The 20,857-nt window shown below is 37.9% G+C and overlaps 1 protein-coding gene across 8 annotated transcripts in view; it reads right to left on the reverse strand.

The window, feature by feature from the left end:
* Window positions 1-1,542: 1,542 nt before the first annotated feature.
* Window positions 1,543-20,857, reverse strand: part of DMD (dystrophin) — a 994,758-nt gene continuing 975,443 nt past the window's right edge. For all 8 annotated transcript variants that reach the window (XM_044441365.1, XM_044441364.1, XM_044441363.1 and 5 more), the window contains 5 exons: window positions 19,450-19,693; window positions 18,933-19,056; window positions 12,532-12,624; window positions 8,265-8,296; window positions 1,543-4,268 (listed from right to left, as the gene is read on the reverse strand). In XM_044441365.1, the coding sequence (XP_044297300.1) occupies window positions 4,257-4,268; window positions 8,265-8,296; window positions 12,532-12,624; window positions 18,933-19,056; window positions 19,450-19,693 (505 nt within the window). In that variant the 3' untranslated portion in view covers window positions 1,543-4,256. The remainder of the gene's footprint in view (window positions 4,269-8,264; window positions 8,297-12,531; window positions 12,625-18,932; window positions 19,057-19,449; window positions 19,694-20,857) is intronic.

Here is a 20,857-nt window from a genome sequence, read left to right on the forward strand (position 1 = left end):
TTCCCTCCTTTAAGCAACCTGCTCTTCAAAACTTAGAAAAAGCCAATATAAGAGAAAAATATGTTCTAAATGATGAAAGCAGCAATAGCTTTTAATGGTGGCAGCAGCAGAGATCTTTCACAGTTATGTGTTAATGATCGCTATCACATTGTAGAAATATTAGCACTGGATCTAGAGAAGTGTCTGAAATGTAATTCACTTGCATCTAGTGGATTGGATTGTGCTGTTAGTCATTTGGGCATCAGCCAAACATCATTTCACTGGCAAAGTAGTGAGGAAAATATAATATAGGATCTGATTTTTAGTAGCTCTCATTTCTCTTCAATGCCTCTTGCAGTTTGAGTGAGTCCCATTTCTAAGATATTGCAGCTATTTTATTCAAAAGTGTTCATGCCTAATTACAAACAATCTGGGTTCTACATAACCGGATTAACTGTTAGTACGATGATACTCCTGGCCCACAGTAGATGGGGAATAATATATTCTCTGCAGCAGGACAGCTAAGTAATGTTCACTTTCAAAAAACAAACAAACCCACAGTAGGAGAAATATGTCTTGACTGTCTGCTGAACAATTGCTTTCAGTGCATAAGTTATCTGGCAGAAGAAGGGCAGGTGGACCCAGAATTAAATCTCCCCAGTGGATGACCAACATGATCAAAACTGATGGCACCAATCTCCTTTTTTTACTGAATACCTATACATACAGTCTCAAGCTTGCAGTGGGATTAAGTGCCCACAGCTATGGTGAGAGATTAATTAGCTTTGTTTTACAGATGGCAGTTAATAAAGTTATACACCAGTACCAGTGTCAAGTGCTGCCACCATTTCCTGATGATAAATTAATTGAACATAAAAGCATTCTTTGTTGCCTTTGGACAAAAGAAAGAATAAGAGTGGGGCTATTGTGTCTGCATGATCCTCAATTTTCCAGCTCCTAACCGTAGAAAGCTAGAGTCAATTTCTGGCAATCAAACTCTAAACAAGTCCATTCCTGCTTAGTTTGGAAAGGAGTTTAAATACTTCCTATCTGAGCATATGATAACACTTGTATGCAAATACTGAATGCAGTATGTGGTGTCAGAGGTGGAAATCATGTGGAGAGATGGATATAAGCAGCAGTGTTTCCACTGATATGAATTTTAGGGAGTGCTTCATCTAGAAAAAGTATTTGAGGTTTGAACCAAAACTTTGTTTACAACTTAACAAGGCTGTTTTCATAAAAAAAGTTTTCAACCACCATACAAGATTTCTTATGTGATCTCATGTATGTCTTGGCTTACAAATTAAGCCACAAGAAGGAAAAAGAACAAGGTATTACAGTAAGCTTAGCCCCCTCCCTTCTAAAAGGTGCTTTTTAAAAACAGGCATTGCTGTTGGCTTTTGGCCATGGAGTCTTTAGCTGCAGGACATTAATTACATTGGGGGAAGAAGTGAATTCAGAAATGGGAAAGGTGGCATTCTGCCCAGTTGAAATCTATAACGGCACTCTGGGAAGGAGAAGCACAAATTAAATGCTGGACAACCCGTAAAAATGACACACTTATTTTTATAACATAATTGCGTGCTTTATTGATATACACAGTAAAGCAGTATATAATACAATAAGTAAGGCATATATTTGGTGAAATTTGATATCTTGTGAAAAATGCAGTAAAACTGAAGTTTATAAAAATAATTAGTAAATGTTACAGTGTTGATGTTAGAACACAATTGATTATGATACCCAAGTAATAAACTGATACTCGATAACAATGGTATAACATGCCAGGTGATAGTTATTCAGTTACACTGATAATGTTTTACAGTTTAATAGTTTGTGGATATAAGGAACATGAAATATTCCCAAAGAAATGCTCAAAAAGCAGCAATAAAGCTCTTAAACTCTTTTAAATATTTTTGACAGACTCACTTCAAAACTAATGTCTATAAAGGAAAACAAAGGAAAAAAACCCCTGATGAAAACAATCATGTACCCAAGAGAACTTTCAACTTAAACAGCATGAAAGAAAAAAAAGGAATCCCACCCCATAAACCCTATGCTTTACTTTCCTAAATAAAGGCTATCTGAATGTGAAGGATACCCAGTGATAAAGAAAAGGCATGGTCTATCCCAGTATAAGAAAAATGCCTGCGTAGGGTAGAATTGGCATAGGACGCAGTAGCTCTGTTGCCCTTCTCCTCAGTGTGCATTGCTACTAGATCTTAAGAAATGTACCTCTGGGCAAGATGGAAGGCTGGATGCTTCAAAGCGGGGCGGGGGGGGGAGCAGCGTGCAGACACAATTTCCTCTAAGTGCTAAAGGGTGGGAAAGGGATGGGGCAGCAACAGGAGTCTTTTGAAGCCTGTGCCAATTCTTTAGCATGTGGGCTTTGTACTCACACAACGATGGATTGTACCCAAAGGTCACAAAAGAAAACATTTATTATGAAATTGTGTGTTTGGGGTTTCCTTTACAAGTTATTACACTTTTAATACTTTTTTGTAAATTTATTGTTGTTAAAATGGTAAGAACTGTTTACACGATGGACAAGTGGTGATGATGTAATAACTTCTGTACATAATTGTCAGGAACACCACAAAACCAAAGTGAGGTAGAAATAACATGACTACCCATGTTTAATGTTAACTAGCATTAAAAATAAAATATTTTTTCTCTCCCAAGTTTTAATTACACTTCATACAAGAAGAGGTAACAGATTTTACTCTTGCAAAATATTAACATGAATTAGATGTTGAAGTTCTATTTTTGGACAGTGGTGTTAAAGGCTGGTGGAAGGAAGTGAAATGAAATGAAATGGTAAAGCTTTTGTTAACAGCACCTCACAATTTTAGAATAGTAAACCTGAGGAGCTGTTATGTAACATCTATCTTCTGTTATCCCTCTCCTGAGTCATTGTTAATTGTGCGGTATTACTTGTAGAAAGACCTAGGGAGGAACAAGATTATTTGTTTTGGATGACCAAACTCTCTGGAAGCAGTGTGGCTACTTTCAGTTGCACACCAAGTGGAAAGAAGTATAATTGTTTCTCACTCTTTCCTGTTATTTAATCAAATTGCTGTAGCAACTTGGAACTCGCTGCAAGGCAAATCTGTTGTGACCATTTTTGTTTCTAAGAGATTAAGCAATTTTCAGCATTCAAATAATGCTGGTACCATAAAAATTAAAATTAAATGATAAGATAACTCAGTCTTTCAGGATGCAAGTAGATTACAGATGAGTACCTGTAGCCTAGTCCTCATCCTTCCACACACAGATGTGGGATTTCTTGAAAGGGTGATGTTGCAGGGCATGAAAGCAAAGCAAACTTCTACTTCATAGCATTAAGGTGCTGGCCAGTGCCAGAGGCAGGATACCGGACAATAAAGTCCAAAGGTATAATCCGGTAAGGCAATTCCTATTTTGTGTTTACTAATAACATTCAGGTTCAGAGTACTGGAGGAAACATCAGGAACACTGATTACTGATTCAATTTGTCTTTATATTTTTGCAAGCTCTGAAGATACTATTTGTCATGTAATGTGCTCTTTCATATTATTGCCAACTAGCTGGATAATTCCAATAAGACTTAATTCTACTTGGAAGGAGGTGAAAAAGCTACCTCAACTGGAAGTTTAGAACAAACGTATTTTAAGCCAGTGCTAGTCAGATAACAAACAATGAGAAATGTACTAGTTTTGGTGCTGCAGAAATTCTCTTTTTGATTTGTAAAGAAAAGAACACAGAACATGGTACAATTACAGAGCTGAAGTGATGCTAAACAAATGCACTGCCTTATGTTTTTGTTTTTTTGTTTTTTATAGGGATTTATATAAAGTTATTTTTATAAAGCACACTTTGTTTACAATCTTTCTTTATAACGGTTATAAAGTTTTTAAACAACCCAAAATGCGTTCCATATAAAGAAATGGCAAGTTATTTAGCTATCAAGATTTTACATGTAGTTTTCTTATAGTTTTTTTTTTTTGTACAATTGCATAGACGTGTAAAACCTGCCATTGTTAACAAAACAATAACAGACTTAAGAAACTACTGAAATCTACAGTATAGTACCACTACCCTTCACAAAAATATAGATTTGTTTTCATGTAAACGCTTACAGTCTAATCCTTTTCATATGAATATTATAAAAACCATGCGGGTATGCCTGAAGTTGTAAAACACATCTTGCTATTCTAACATCTTGTTGTCAGTCATCACTGTCACTAGAGTTTCCATTGCTCGGCCCAAGTCGTCTGCCATGTGGAAAAGGCTGCCTACATTGTGGCCTGTAAAACAAAGGGCAAAAAGATTACACAAATGACACTGTGCTGTGGCTACTTTTGAAGACTCCCTTGTGGTGCACTATACAAGAGAGAGAGAGAGAGAGAGAGACAGACAGACAGACACACAGTTAGATAACAACATAAAACGATAAACACTTTCATGCAAGGGCAATTGTCAAATAATTTGAGGAGTTTTAACACTGCTAACTACTAGCAAAATTCTGTGAACCCTACAAAGATTTTTTCAGCTAGCACCATACTGAGTTTTTAAAAGGGTATACCGAGCAAATCAATTTCAAAGGTTCATGCATGAAAACCCTTGGCAGAAATTCCAAAATTAAATGTGCATGAAAGACTGTTATACAAGTGTTTGAAAATGAATCAATTAAAGTAAGTAACTGCTAACCTGATCAATCGCAATCAACCCAAACAACTTGACTGCAAAATTTGCCAAAGTGCTAATTGATGTTAATGAGAGTAAGGTCTCTGGCGAAACTGCCACTGGTGACCAAAATGCAGAGTTAAACCAACCTACATAAATTTACTGAATCTTTTAAAACACTATTCCTAATTAAAGGAAATTGTTTGTATATATTCCATTAACAAGGGGGGAGGGGGAGAAAAGCTGGATATGTCAGGTTAAGTTTGTTATTCTTGGTTGACTTGCTCTAATACTCTTTATATTATTTATAATGTCAATACATTAAATTTGATGGATTTATGTATTTTAGTTAGGTGGTAGTTTATCTTAATCCATTACTAATAAAGCTGTATCTTGATATACTATGAGTTATCACACTGTAGAAACAGCAGAAACAGAGAAAGTGGATATAAGCATGTTAGAGGGAAAAGACCAGCATGAAAAGTCAAATCAGCAAATTAAAATGGCCAGGCAGACTCAGAGGACCATGTAATGTTTTGGGGTGTATATGCACATATATTCTATTGGGCTCAATGTATATTCTGTGTGCATTTCTGCAGTTCTCACATTCCTGGTTTTTGGACAAAGATGAAATGACCACATGGCTGGCAGGAATCACCTTGTGCAAGCAAACCACAATACAGTACAAATTCTATCAGGCTAGTTTCGTGCAAAACTGGGAATGCTCAAAGTATCTAAGCTGTGTCTTCATGTGTAGTTCTAAATTAGGATTTGGAATAAGATTTCCAATGTTAAATCCAATATTCTGCTGACTACACCAACTGCATATTTCATTTGTGTAACTTTTATACCATACATTTTAGCTCTTAAAAATGGTTTACAAAGCTAACTAAAATTATATATACTAGAAGGCAGCAAGTAAAACAATTCTGCACCATTTAAATAACAAATAAACACCAACGGGCATAAAAAGCCTCAGCAAATAAATGAGCATCACCCTCTTGCAAAACAGAAAAAATCTACACCAGCAGAATCTCCCTGGGGAGAGAGTATTGACAAAAGAGTGGAACTTCTAAAACAGTACTGTTTTGCTCACTACCTCTTCTGCTGGTGGAAGCAGATGAAGGAAGACCTTTGTTAACAGCCTCAGAATTCATGAAGAGGATGGTGGTTCAATGGTTATGCTCACCAAAGAGGCAACAATAGCAAACAAGGATTAAAAATGATGCCTAAGTGCTCCTCGTATGGAATCTTTCTCAAAAGGCCGTGACTCAGGGCTGGTCTACATATTATGGTCATACTATGGAGGCTGCTTCAGATTTGTCCAAGTTGGTAGGTCCATTTTGATTTGACTTTATAGAGTACTTAGTCTAATATTTAATCTACCTAATTGTTAATGTAAGAATATTTATGGAAATGATTCACAGAATGGTCCACTACACATCACTAGCAAGCAGTGGTGAGAGTCTTGGACTGGGGTATGGGAGTTCTGGGTTCTAGTTATTGACTTTCATCACAGAAAAGGAGAGAAAACACAGCTGAAAAGCTGTGTTTGTCACTTGGTAATTTGCTTCTATGCATATGAACAGTGAGACATCAAAGGTTTTAGTGATATCACTTTTGGATGACTAGTGTAATTAGACAATTAAAATGTATTTCCATTCCTGTCATCTACCTATACTGTTTCTATGATTTGTTTTAGGGTTCGGATTAGGGCTTTTGATACCATCGACCACGGTATTCTTCTGACTGAGTTGGGGGTTGGAGGCACTACTTTGCAGTCGTTCCACTCGCACCTGGCAGGCTGATTCCAGATGGTGTCACTGGGGAACTGTGGCTCTGCACCACGGCAGTTATGCCATGGGGTCCCACGGAGTTCCATTTTATCCAATACTAAATTCTAACTGAAAGCACATTATAGGAGTAACCACTGTTTGTAGAGGCAGACCAAATGAAGCCTTATCGCTTAGTGACCTGCATAACTGTAACTTAATCACAAGTATTTCTCCATCTCTTCAGACCTTTAATCCAATTTTACCACCTTGATTAGTGTGCATATTCCATAATAAGCATTTTGTAGCATCACACATTTTATATTATATAAAGAAAGAAAACTTATAGAAAAGGAGACAAATTCTAGGTTCTATGCATATTCAATAATATTTCTAATTATTGACAAATAACTCTTATTATTTTTAAACACTAGCATCCTATATCCTGGAGGACAAACTAACATCAATATATATATTACCCCGGCCAATGGCCATGACATTGAACAGCAATCTCTCACCACCACCTTCTGAGACCAGACCTTCAGGAACTTGAACACCCATATAATAGTACCTCCCAGTCCCCACTCAGACAGTTGCCTTAGGAGGATAGCATGGTCAGAAGTCTCAAAAGTCAATAAAAGGTCCAGCAGAAATATCAGGAGAGGTTGCCCTTACACTATCTCTAATACCCACCTTCAGATGCACACATTCAAAACTTAGACTGTGGGTTGGATCACCTGGACCAAGGGATACAATCATGGTAAACGATTGTACCTTTGCCTCCCTGTTCACCCCACCCACTGCCAAGTCTTGCCTGCTGTAACATGGAAAACCCTAATGGGGGAGATTTTTGCCCAATCTCATCCCACTACATCTTCTTGATAAAGGCCAGATCAGCATACTAGTCCAGGCCTGAATGGCTGTTGGTTTCGTACTCCACAAAATGGCATGCCACAGCATTATCTTCAACCATTACCAACTCAGATATGGGAGACAGCAAGGAGGCAACCAACATCCTGTGGTGCAGATGCCTCCCATCATCATCACAAGCTATGCTATCAAATGAGCTTGTCTAGGAAAATCTTCCAGACAACAGGCCCTGCACAGCTTCAGAACTCATATGTGTAATGCACAGAGGCCACAAAAGTGAAGCGTAAAACACCCACTCGCCCTAAACACACACCCAAGACGGCAGAAATTTTCTCGGAAGGACTGCAAAGTCCAGTATCCAGTCCTACAAAAACAGAACATTTTCTGGCCCCAAAAAGTCTTTATGGGGCAGACCCAACTAGAAGGTAGGAAGCGTGGTGGTAAAGCTCATTTGTGGTATGAGTGGGATCTCTTTGCAGAATGGTCCTGGTGGTATCACATTCTATTCACTTGTATCTGTAGTTTAATGGAGCGCAATGTAGGCCCTGCGTATTAGTGCCACTCTAGCTGGTGCAGTGCTGAACTTGCAAGCTTAAGGAATATGTTTATACCTCTCAACCATCTCTTCTAAAGGAACGCAGAATATTATTTTCCTATAAACATTTGTAGCTAAGTCTTTCACATGGTTTTAGGGCACAGGCTAAAGCCAAATTATGATTTCACACCTTATGAACCATAAAAAAGATTTTATGGTAACAGTTTCATCTTAATTCTCCCTTGGCAAGTTAACCTATTCTGTAGGGACCTAATAGAAATAGCAATTCTTAATCTTTTGGATGTAGAGTTGAGAGGTATTACATATTAGAACACATCTACAAAATGTACCTAGTAACACACATGCTGTGCCACGAATGCCAGACAATAATAAGAGTGAGGCAAACAGGAAGCCATTGCAGTGGGTGTCAACTCACTAACCTCTCTCACTGGCTTTCCAGGGATATTTCTTCCTTTAGTAACAGAAGTATCAGAAAGAAAAATGGGAAAAACACAAATGCAGAAGTACTTCAGTGTTCATTATGGAATGAAATTCAAAACAGACATTTTTTAAAAAGAGAACTGAGATATTACAATGCTTTTAAGTGCAGAGAATGTCATATTTTGGCTAAGCAATTCTCCTGAGAAGCATTCAAGTTGCATGTTCCTATCATTACAGTTCAACAATCACACCTAGAAACTGTTAATGGATTCTCAAGATTTGAGGTCCCAAGTCCCTAATTTATCTTTTTCTTTAAAAAATGGACACAGATATCTTAAAGGATCATTTGGCACTTTTCCACTAATGGTGGCTTAGTCATGACTAGCATTGGAGTTACTGAAGTCATATTATTCCTTGCTGGAAAATGGCATATTACATGTGGTATGTTATTTCCATGTGGGCTGCAGTTTCAAGGAATTTATGTAGACTTCAACAGAAGAATCAGGAAAGTGCTCCTAAACACATCTCTCGTGTATGCACAAAACTATGCATTATCTAGCCTTTGGACATACTGACAATCTTTTGGCTCTTATGTCCCTTCCTCTTACAGTACAAAGAGGGCAACAGACTATTATTTTTAGAAAATGTCCTTGCAGGCTCACTGCAAGTACCGAGTCAAATAAAATAAAATGCTCCCCTTCTGCACTGTCATTTGAGCAGCGTGAACTTAGTGGGCTTGAATCAAAATGACAACTGTACACTTTAATAGAACTGACACTCCATTAGTCCTGATAGAAACAGCTTCTTGGGACTGATGTGTTCGCAGAGAACAGAACCACAAATACATGTTAGGGCCTGCCAGGTTAAAACCACATGAAGAAAAATCAACTAGTGTCTTAATGAAAGTATCACATCAGACTCAGATTATCCACAAAGCTTTGTGATGGAAATATTGGCCTTTTGTCAAATTTATTATCCTCTAAAATTCTCAAATCTTCAATAGGTGTTATAGATATCCCCAAAATCTCTACAAATACAGAACTCAGCTTCTCAGAATTGTGGCCTTGAGTGATGTCTATTATAATCAGTAGGACATGATAATCCCATTGATTTCAACATGACTTGATGTGCTTAACCTTCTTTTATTTGGGGCCAGTAAGCTGTTTGTCCTAAGGAAGCCCCATATGTCTTCTACATACCTCACAGCTTAGAAATTGGATTTTTGAGTTCACACTTCATTGACATTTCTTGAACATGTAAACAAATGAACCAGTAAAACCCCCATTGGATATATACAAAACTCCCACAAGACACGAGTATAGTGTGAAAGCAATTTGTTCTGTGACCTATTACCTTGCAGGGTTTAATAAACCACTAAAGTGGTATTTAATACTACATTTCCACCAAATGTCAGACCTCTGGCTTTGACATCTGTTTTGAATTAGCACAACAGCTGTGAAAAAGCAGCTGCAGCCACTATGAATTTGCTTTGAGCAGCATGCTAAAAGGAATGTGGAGGGAAACTGTACATCTTATAAGAAAAAGCAAATTCCTTTGGGGCAGCAATGATCAGAAACTCAGCAGAAATTCCCAGTAATGGATGTAAAACCACCTTCAGAACCAACCTTCAGCTTTGCATTGAATGCAAAGACCCCTCTACTAATTTAGGCATTATTAGCAGTTTTTAAAGTTAAAACAAAGAGAAAATACAATGACATAAGTTAGTTTTCCTCCAGAAGATCTGCCATTATAGGTCAAAGGCATGCTAGGTTTTCCTACATGATGCAGTATTTCTTCTCAAAGGAAAATGATAAAATATAGCTGGATATAGTATAGTCATGCCACAATAAATGTGTTGAGATGCTACAAGACTGTGTGTGTGGAGAGGAACTATGATAGAACAATATTGCTTTTCACTTTTAAAGGAAGGAAGGAAGGAAGGGGAAAGACCACAGAAATCCTTTATATATATTCTATCTATCTATCTATCTATCTATCTATCTATCTATCTATCTTCATAGAATTGTTTGTGAAAAATGGGTGAAAAGCACATCAAACTTATCACACTTCACATACAAGTTCTAGTTGTAATCCCATAAGCCTGAAAAAAATAATATAAGATAATATAAGTAACATATAATATAACCCTAAATTTTCCATTAATCTCAGTAGACTCTTTTCTCCAGCCAATACTGTCATGAAGAATTTATATTTTGTCCTGTGGAATATATTCTTCTCTAATCTCTTCTACAATTGTCAGCTAATGTGCAACAATCATGCAGTTATGGAAATGGAAAATATTGGAATAGCTTTTCTGTTTGCCGATTTACATTTAGCTGCCCCAGAGATACTGTTATATTCATTATGGCCTAACACCTATAATCTAATATCAAAATAATGACATTACTATAATACAAACAGTAATTTATAACTTCCTGCAATACATGCTACATAAAACTTATAGTATAATTATTTTATTCATAGGCAAAGCAATCCTACCCGTTGCAGTGGGAAGATCCGTAGTGGCACTGCTGCCACTTCTGAAGCTTGCTAGGCTGTCCCACTCAGGGTAGGAAATGTATGGGTTGAAGGAGGAGGGCATTTTTCCAATTTTCCTCTCTCATCACTTCCAAAAGAAAGGAACTAACAATGCCAGATCTCTTGGCCTGGCACAGCTTCTGGCTTGCTTTGATGTACCGTGTTAACCTGAGAACCTAAAATTTTTGTACATTTCCAGCTGCTCCCAAACTGCCTCTTCTTGGCCCTACCAACAGTGGCATGGCCAAATATGTTGCTCTAGATAGAAACACTGTCTCCTCTAACCCACACCCTTTTTTGCAAGACTGAACAGACTGCAGCCTTGTGGGATCAGCTTCCCTGAGATTCATCAACTAGAAACAAGTGTGTGCATGGTCATCCAATGGGGCATACACTTAGAATTAAAGAAAAGCTTAGTCTTGAGCACATGCTCAGCCAGGAATTTTTTTTCTTTACCGGGATGGAATGCTTAGGTTTTTCTCACCAGTCTCTACTCTTGATCACCTTCCTGCCTGAACACCCTCAATTTTTCTTTATTTCAGGAAAGAGAGAGAGGCATTCAGGTATTGCTGCTGTTAAATTTGTGTAAGTCAGAAACCCTTGCTGATTTACTGCAAGTCACTCAGAGATCTACCAGCAGACTTTGATCCACATTTTATACATTCCTGTTATAATGTAGTAGCCAGATTCAGCAGTGACCTTTTCTTGAACGCTAAACGTTTATTGGAAACATTATTCAAACACTATCTGTTCTCAATCTGACAAAGGAAGAAAAATCAGACAAATAAAAATTGAAGAGCTTCCAACTGCATGCCATTCTACTTCATGTTTGGTTAGAATGGCTTTGGGTTGCATTCTGCTTCTGGTGCCAAGTGTGTTATTGTTGTTGTTCTTATTTTCTTGTCTATATTGCCTAATAGCCAAGGCTCTCTGGGTAGCTTACCATAGTACATTAAAAAAATACAATAAAATATTAAAGAAGTGCCATAAAATCTAATCAAAAGAAACAAATAAATTAAAAAATAAAACCTGCTAAAAACACACAGTGAATAATGCTGTAAAAGCAAATCTTTGTGATGAGTCATCCCCTCAAGCCCCTGAATAATCAGATAGATCTTTAAAAGCCTCAGTACAAAGGGCTACCTTAAGCTGGCACCAAAAATGGCAAGATTTGTGCCAGATAGCTTTGATGTGTGTGCACACGTGCATGTGCATGTGCAAGTTCAGAAATTTGAAAATGGGAAAGGACACAGATGTGAGAATTGAAATAAAATGGAATTGATGAAAGAAGGAGCTGAGGTGGGGGAGAACACATCATAAAGTATGAATGTCCCGAGCTATACCTTCCTTTTGAATGCAAAAGCTCCGTTGCACATGCAGATTGGCCTCCTTTGCTGAAATGAATGAATGGTCTCACAAGCAAAAGAAATCCACCTGCACATCCAAGCACAGGCTTCTGTGAATCCAAGTGATGGCATTGTGACTGTAATACATATGGAGATGTATGTACTGTGTCTCTTCTACAAAGCATTTCAGATCACGTACTTTTTGCAGTAAAATCCAAGTGTTCTTCGATAGAGGCTTTAGAAAGATTTCACAATGTGATCTTTTTTCCTATACAAAAATGTTCATCTAGGCAATGGTTTTCAAGTATAAGACTTACCTGCAAGGAAGCTGCACTAGGTATAATTTAACAGCTGATCTTTGCTTCTGAGAAACGAAGCTTACCTCTTGTACTTGGGAAGGAATTGTTGAGCTGTTCCATGACCTCTTCTAACCCTGTGCTTGTGTCCTGGGGAGGACTGAGCAGATCATCCTCACCTGAGCAAACCAAAACACAAATGCAGTGCCATGGGATAACAGCCATAGGAAAGCACCTGCTCTATATACAGGGCTCTTATCTGCAAACCTGTGATCCTGAGCGATTCACCTGGGACTTCTGCAAGGGTGCCTTTGCTGCACTGTAGCCAAAGTGTATTTAATTCATCTTACTGAAATCTTTTCATTTTTAAATGAACCTTCCTGGCTAATAATCTAATAGTAGTTTTACTATACGGGCCAAAACACATAGGTTCCCTCATCTCTTTCAAAATTGCCTTGCTTGGGCCATTTATTTATTTGTTTATTTTTATACCTCCCCAATAGCCGCAGCTAACTATGCTCATTTATTAAGTTCATTTATGAAGTAATACAAGTCTTAAGTGTCTATACCAGGAAAAAGGTGACAGCAATTGTTACAATGAATAAGAACCTCCCATTACTACAATTTCTGTGGTCATAAGCTGCATTTCAATGGTGGCATGGCAAGACTGGAAATGTTTTTCATAGCAAAGTAAATCAGAGCTGACAAATTGTACAATACAACATAATGCAATACAATTATATTAGTATTAATCTTGACAAGCTGACAAATACACAATTATATTAGTATTAATTTTGACAATTTAATTTGGCTAGGTAAAAGTTGCATAACAAATTATTTATACTCTTAAGTCTGCTCTGGAAGATTTACCGAAGCATAGTACATTTGTTTTCTAAATACATTCTATGGACCAGTGACAAAGCAACTATAAATGAGGCACATCCATTTCTTTCAGGACTATCCATAGTGTCTTATGATCCACACAGTCAAAGGCTTTGCAGTAGTATATAAAGCACGGCCTGATCTTCTGAAATTCTTTGGTACACTCCAGCAGTCAATGTATATTTGCAATATTTGCATTTTACAAGTTTTATAAAATTTCTAGTATGATTTGAAGTCATCCTTCTTTTGCTTCCTTACCTTTCAACCTTTTAATATCAGACAGCTAATCCAAGGAAGAGTTAATTTTAAAACATAATAAAATACCTGAATTAATTCAATTGGTGGATATCACTTTAACAAATTTCTTGTGGTGCAGCAGCTCATCACACAGACTGGATAAATGGGTGTATGGTTTTTTTGTTTTAATTTGGTCTGATCTGGCAATTTGTGGTAGCATAAAGAAAAAGCAATCTTAGCTGCTAAAAACAGCTTACCACATGGTAACCATCTTGGTACCTAGCTATTTAATAAGATTTCCAAAGGGTGGCTATCATGTATCCACAAAACTGTGCCATCACAGAAACTAGCAGCACACTGGAGTTTTATTCAAGTACACTGGAGTTTATACAATGGCATAAGCAGAACGATGCATTTCTTTAAGATAGTTCATCAGCTAAACTAAGTCGTAGATTGAAGGTTGGGGGCTGCTTATCATTTGTATCCCACCTTTCTATGAAGAAGAATACTTACAAACATAAATGAAACTTGATTAGAACAATATTTTTAATATTCACTAAAACACAAATAAACATACAACTATCATGGAATATAAACGACATCCAATACAACAAATCTGCTTATATGCTGAAGACCTGGTTGAATAAAGAGGTTTTTGCACTTTGGCAAAGGGACAGCAGAGTGAACCGAGCTTCCTTTGGCAAAGACTTCCACCATGCGGAAGTGATGAAGGAGAAGGTCTTCTCTTGCAGAGCCACCAAGCACACCAAAAAGAAGGGCTTCTCCTGAAATCTTAAGATCTGGGAAGGTTTATATGGGAGAAGGCAGTCATTCAGAGAGCCTGGTCCCAAGTTGTATGCTGCTTTACAGAAGTGGGGAACAATTGTAGCAGGTAAGAAGTACTTGCACATTGTAACCTGCGCTGGTCTACAGTCCCTGCAGCATTCTGAATGAGCTCCAGTTTCTAAATAGCGAAAACACAGAACATAGTACGGTAGTCCAAATGACATGCAAATAAGGCATATGCGACCATAAGCCAGATCAGACATCCCTAGGAAGAACCAGTTGGTACACTAGCCTCAGCTGTGCAATACGCCCCTGGCCAAGTTCATGAAGATGCAATATTGATGGATTACTGCAACATGTTGTATGAGTGGTTATGCTTTGAATTCGGCCTGGAAATTGACTGCTAAGTAGATGCCAAAGCACCAATGTAAAAGACTGTCCAGCTCCAGTAAAGTCTTGCTGTCCTATTTTGGGCTGGCCAAACTTTTCAAAACAATTCCAGACCTTTAAAGCCCTAAACAGCCTGGGACCAGGTTAATTATAAGACTCTCATATAATTTTTGGAGGCCCTTTACTACATGTACTTCCTGTCCTTCTGTCACTGGGTAGCTACTAGGGAAAGGGCCTTTTTACCTGTAGAACCCTTGCATGAAACACCTTCCCCAAATAGGCTTTGATCGGTGCAAGGCAAAAAAAGTTTATTTCATTTTCCAGGCTTTTAAACACTGACATACTTAATTATACTATGTTCTGGAAGCTGAAAAAATTGCAATGCTTTTGTGAATTTTTTGTTGTATTTTTTTATCGCTGGTTATTGGTTTTATCATATGCTACTGGCTTTCTTATCTAAAGCTTTTTTTGGTGTTATTATTTGTCTTTTATTGGATGCCCAGAGAAGATTTTATTATTGAGTGGCATACAAGTGCAGTGAATAATAAACATCTGACCATAAGTGAAAACTCATTATTGGACTTGTTTGTTATCAGTGATGAAGAAACAGTACTTCACTATCACCGTTTCATATTCAGAATGTCACCGAGTAGACATTTTTTTTGAGTGGTTCAGGGCCTACACTTCTATCTTCCTTTTCACAGAATGTAATATATGAACTTCAAAGGCATGTTGTGAGACAATAAACACTTCGACAATAAGATCAGTTATATTCCAAGATGATGTCCAGGCAATGTGGTTTGAGGATGTAGAAAAAATGCTTGGCCAGGGGTGGTCATTATGACTGACTGCTGTCCCAGCTGATGACATCTATAAAGCAGAGACTAACTAGCTGGTTCCACAAATGATACATGCCTTGCAAGGAGAAGATCACACTATTCTTTTCATTTAAAAAAATGTTTTCACAAAGTACAATAATAAAGAGGAAGGAAATAAATATATGGAAGAAAAGGTACCAAGGCACAATCTACAAATATAGCATGTAACATCAGCGTCTAAAAAGGGAAAAATCTCCATCAGCCATGGTCCCATCCAAGTCATTCAATTCTCGATCAGAAATCAGCCCAGTCAGTAAAATAAGTTATGGATTATAACATTGCTTTAGTATTAAAATAAAAATCACTGACGTTTGAAGTCCTGACTATTTTGGAGAAGCAATTGTGTGACTTTGCCTCTAAAAAAATCCCTGAAGTATCAATAAGAATATAAATAAAATACTTTAAAAATGGTTGTAGTTCTTGAAAATGATTTTATTATTGATTTTATTGTGATTGTTTTGATTAAACATGATGTCATACTGAGAGTTCCAGCAATAGATAATTCATAAACTGAAAAAATAGTACTTTTAAAGGTCTTCCTTGGACCCCAAGGCTTGTGACAATGATAATTAGCTGTATATATTCAATTTCTTTGGTAATGTGCTTGAGCAGGTGGTGGCTTTACAATGCCAGGCTCTATGGATAAACTGTTTTTCAGGATCCATTCCATCAAGTTTCAGACCTGATTTGTTTGGGCAAAGAAACTACCTTGCTTGCCTTGATATTAGGAGAAGGACAGAAGGACTGTGTTCACATTAGTATATTTTGATCCAATCAGATATGAACCAGCTATGTGAACTGGAAGCATGGCAATACTATGTTTCTACTCCTGTTTACAGAGGGTGGTTTTGGGGGAAGCTATTCAGAAACATTGGACTTGTGTTGTTGGGTTCATAAAACTGCTTAACATTTATGAAGATGAGAGAAGAATTCATCCGAAGATTTCAGATTAAGTGCCATCAATATTCTGATGACACTCAATTTTATTTTTCTTTGATGCTCGCATCAATGAAGTGGTGAAAGAGTTAAATCAGTGATGGATCTTGGTTATGTGCTAGAAGACAGCTAAAAAACTGAAGCTCAGTGCTAATAAGGTGTACTTGGGAAAGATGATCCAGTCTGTTTTAGATGGGGCTGAACTCCCTTTGGGAGATGCCAAGTACTCCTTGTCACTAAGGGCTCAGGTATTCTTGCTCATTTTAACAGCTTAGGCTTCCCCAAACCATGTCCCTTCCACATGTTTTGGATATCAACTACCAGCTTCAGTCAGCACACCTAATGATCAGGAAGGTTGGGAGTTGTAATCTAAAACATATGAGGGAATTAGTTTGGTTAAGACAGGTTAGGCTGAATTCACCACAAGCTGTCCCTGCAGTTAGTGTTACAGCTCTCCCTATGGCTGTCTTCCCTGCTATCTTTACAAATCCTCCAATTAATTAATTTATTTATTCATATTTCTGCACTCTCCAATTAATAGCATCTTTTGGGCAGTTTACACTACTTGTTGTGTCTAAAGCATCTGATACAACTGCTTAATTTATCCATCATGCTGCTGCCACTGCTGCTGCTAATACCAACTATTATGCAGAGAATAGAAATGCTTATAAAAGAGTCACCAGGTGGGATTAGCTTGATCAGCAAAATTTTGCTTTGTTCCCTTTAAGGGCACAGGAAGAGCTAGGCTGGATTAGACCAAAAAGGACCCATCTAGTGCAGCATTATGCAATCACAAAGGCCAGATACCTATGGAAAGTATACAGCAGGCCATGAGTGCAAACAGCAAATCCTGAACCACTTGTGTTTTCTAACAACTGGTACTAAATGATACTAGAATGAATATATGGTCATCGCGACATGTAGCCATTGATAGCCTTATCTCCCACAGAGCTGTCAAATTTCCTTTCAAAGCCATCCAAATTGACAGCCATCATGGTGACATGTGATTGCAAATTCCACAGTATTGAGAGACATTCTGTCTCTGAGAATTAGTATCTTGTGCTCTAAAATATGTATCTTCACTTATAGTATTTATAGGCTGCCATATAATGTAGTTCTTGGGGTAGCTCACAGAAAGAATGAAAACAAACGATACTCCTGATCCATTGTCAAAAGCAGCCCTCCACACAAAGCACTGCAGCTGTTCAGTCAGGAAGTCACCAGAATATGTATACTCTGCTCTCATGTGAGAACCTTTCGTTGAGGTTTTGTATAGGCCATGCTGCTAAGATGCAGAGCATACCCTGCTATGCTGTCAGTTTGGCCTCTGCTTCTTACAGGCATCCCAGTGCTGTGAAATTCAGCAAGCGTCTCTCAGTTCATGCCCCAGAGAATCTTCTCCTGTGGCAAGCAGTTGCTATCCCAGCCTCCAGAAAGTAAACAATTCCACTCCCAGTTCTCTCTTCTTGGTGCCTTTTTTAAAATTATTTATACCAATACTTTCAAGCCAGCTGAGGAGCATAAAAATGCCTGAAATGACATTTGGGGAATTTCCCAGTCACTCCACCCCTGCTTGTCCCCCACATTCCATATATGACAATTTCCTTAATACTACTTTTGCATTAATACTGATACAATTTCTCTAGCACAATAAGTTGCTTTCATGTAATGAAAGGGTTGCAGATTGGGATGGGGCTGAATGCAGTGGTACTAACTTATTATTTTGGTTTAAGTTGAGGAATGTGGGCCAAGAAAGGAACTTCATGCCACTTTGCTGCAATACTAAAAAGGGAAAAAATCCACCCTGTTTTTAAGTGAAAGGACCACCTGCATCCAGTGGAAGGGTGGAGATACCCTTCCCGGTATGCCCTAGTTTTTCATTTTAATGCCTACAGGAGGCCTGCTGTACTTGAATGGTTAAAGCATAGCTTGGAAAAGCCTATTCAGAAACACAAGAAAATATAACTTTAAGAATTCTACAGAAGGCAAGTGGAGAGTTATCCTACTCATTGTGATGTCTCAGACAGAACCAATGAGCCTGCAGCCATCATGCAACAGCACAATATACAGTACTTGCAATTAGAATTGATCACACTCGCCAGGGGTAAAATAGCAAAATTTTGTTGTTTGAATGTAAAGAAAATGAGAAGTCCTAGGCAGCAAAATGAAATTGGGATTGCCTACAAAGAAACACAACTGCCAAAAGAAACTGTGACTGTTTGGACGGGATCCAAGCTAGCCACCAACTGAAACAGTATTCACCCAATATTTGAGCATACACTGTAGACTGTTCCCATCTTTCAAAAAGAAAGAAAGAAAGAAAGAAAGAAAGAAAGAAAGAAAGAAAGAAAGAAAGAGAAGGATCTGTTTCATCTTACCCATAGATTCTGAAGTCTGACTGCCCACTACACGGAGAAGCATCGGCTGATTACTATCGGACCTCTGTAACGAGGTAGGAGGAGAAGACTGAGTTGTACCATTCACCTTGGCATCTGCTTGAGGCTAAAATACCAGAAGGAAACATAGTGGTTATGCTATAAAAGAGGAAAAGGATGACTTACAACATAATTCTATATAGATTTACTCAGAAATAAGTTGCACTGAACTCAACAATATGTTCTCCCAACTAAGTGCGCATGAGACTGCAGTCTAAATATTTATATTATGAAACAATGTCACCATATTTATATTAGCAATTTTCCATTTAAATGTATTGGTATGTAAAATAAATTAGCTAAACAAAGAGCTCGAGTTGTGAACAGAAAGCCAATGATGACAACGTACTTCCAACAATTAATAGCAAATGGAAGCTATACACGGGAGAGCAATTCTATGTTTGCTACTCCCATGTTGTCAAACCCTGACTGGATGAAAGAGGAAAGGCTGAGGACTCACCTGTTCCAGCAGCTGTCTCAACCTGTGCAACTGGGACTCCAGCTGTTTGTTGTGATCCTCCAGGATCTGCATCCTGGCTTCTAGGCGGCCTTTGTGTTGACGAAGCAGCTTAGCTTCTGCAATGAGTTCAGCATCTCGTGGACTCTGGGGGGAAACAGGCATCATCTCAGGTGGGGATGGCAGTGGAGACAGTCCCTTGTGATCATGTTGCTGCTTCAGCCGATCATATTCTGCCTGGAGATTTCTATTGGAAACAGAGTAGAAGTGATATCTTAACATTTGTGTTAAAGGCAAATACCTTTCCAATGTATAACTGAAATGCAGGTCATTATAGCTTGATCTTACAAATTAGACCTGGAGTCTATTAAACTAAAGTTTTCAGGCCATGGAGACTGCTTCCATAGTTTTTGAACTGCAGTTGATTAAGAGCTGCTGCCTTAAGATTACTGAAAAGTAATTACATTGTATACAATTACTATAGTATATCCCTGTACAATTTCCAATTCAGAAGGTTTATTCTTCTCTCTCTCATAACAGAGGTGGTACAGAAAAGATTGATGTATTAATCCCTCATCTGTGCATTCCAGAAATCCATCACAGTTTAGAAACAAGACTCTAAGTTTAGAGTCAAGCTTCATGACATGTAGAAATAATAATCAATGTTAAAGTGTTCTAGGTTTTTCAGTCACTTAAACAGTACTGTGAAGTATGAGAATATTTGTTCTGCTACATAATGCACTTTTACTTTACAAATAAAAATATGAATGATTTGGGGACCTCCTGTTTGTGACACTTTGCAAACATTACCTAATGCAGACATGTAAGAAGCAGTCCTCAGCTTGATCAGACCAGTTATATTTGAGTTTAAGCTCCAGCATCCATTTGTCTCTGCCCAGCTGATCACAGTTTCCCTTTACTCACAATATTAAAATGTCTATACTTGTCTAAAAAATGAGGAAAGTGATCCTGCACCGCAGATAAAGAGACATAGTATCTTTATGAGACTAATATGTCTTTTCTGCACATAAACTTAATTTTTCTCGCCTGAAAAGGAACATTGGTGTACAGTCCACAGCTTATTTTTTGCAATAGATTTTGTGACTACCAAGAAAAATCCTCCCAGACTTTTCTTGAAGAGAAAGACAGCTCCCCCGTCCGCATCTAGTAGCTATGCGGTATAATTCAACTGATTGCTGTCAGTGACATCACTAGAAACTGATATGCTTCATTAATAAATGGCTGATGTGAAGCCTGAATAGCCTTGAATGATAAAAGGGAAAGAGGGAACAGAACATGACATGGGCAGTCTACTAGCCGTTTAGAATAGTTATATGCTGGCCTCACAGTCCAACATGTGAATGCTGGGCGTCAGGTCAACCATTTAGGATGAAAATTATGTGCTAAGACA

Source organism: Varanus komodoensis, unplaced genomic scaffold (genome assembly GCF_004798865.1).
Source record: "Varanus komodoensis strain SLA01 unplaced genomic scaffold, ASM479886v1 scaffold4, whole genome shotgun sequence".
In the NCBI taxonomy this organism is placed as follows: Eukaryota; Metazoa; Chordata; class Lepidosauria; order Squamata; family Varanidae; genus Varanus; species Varanus komodoensis.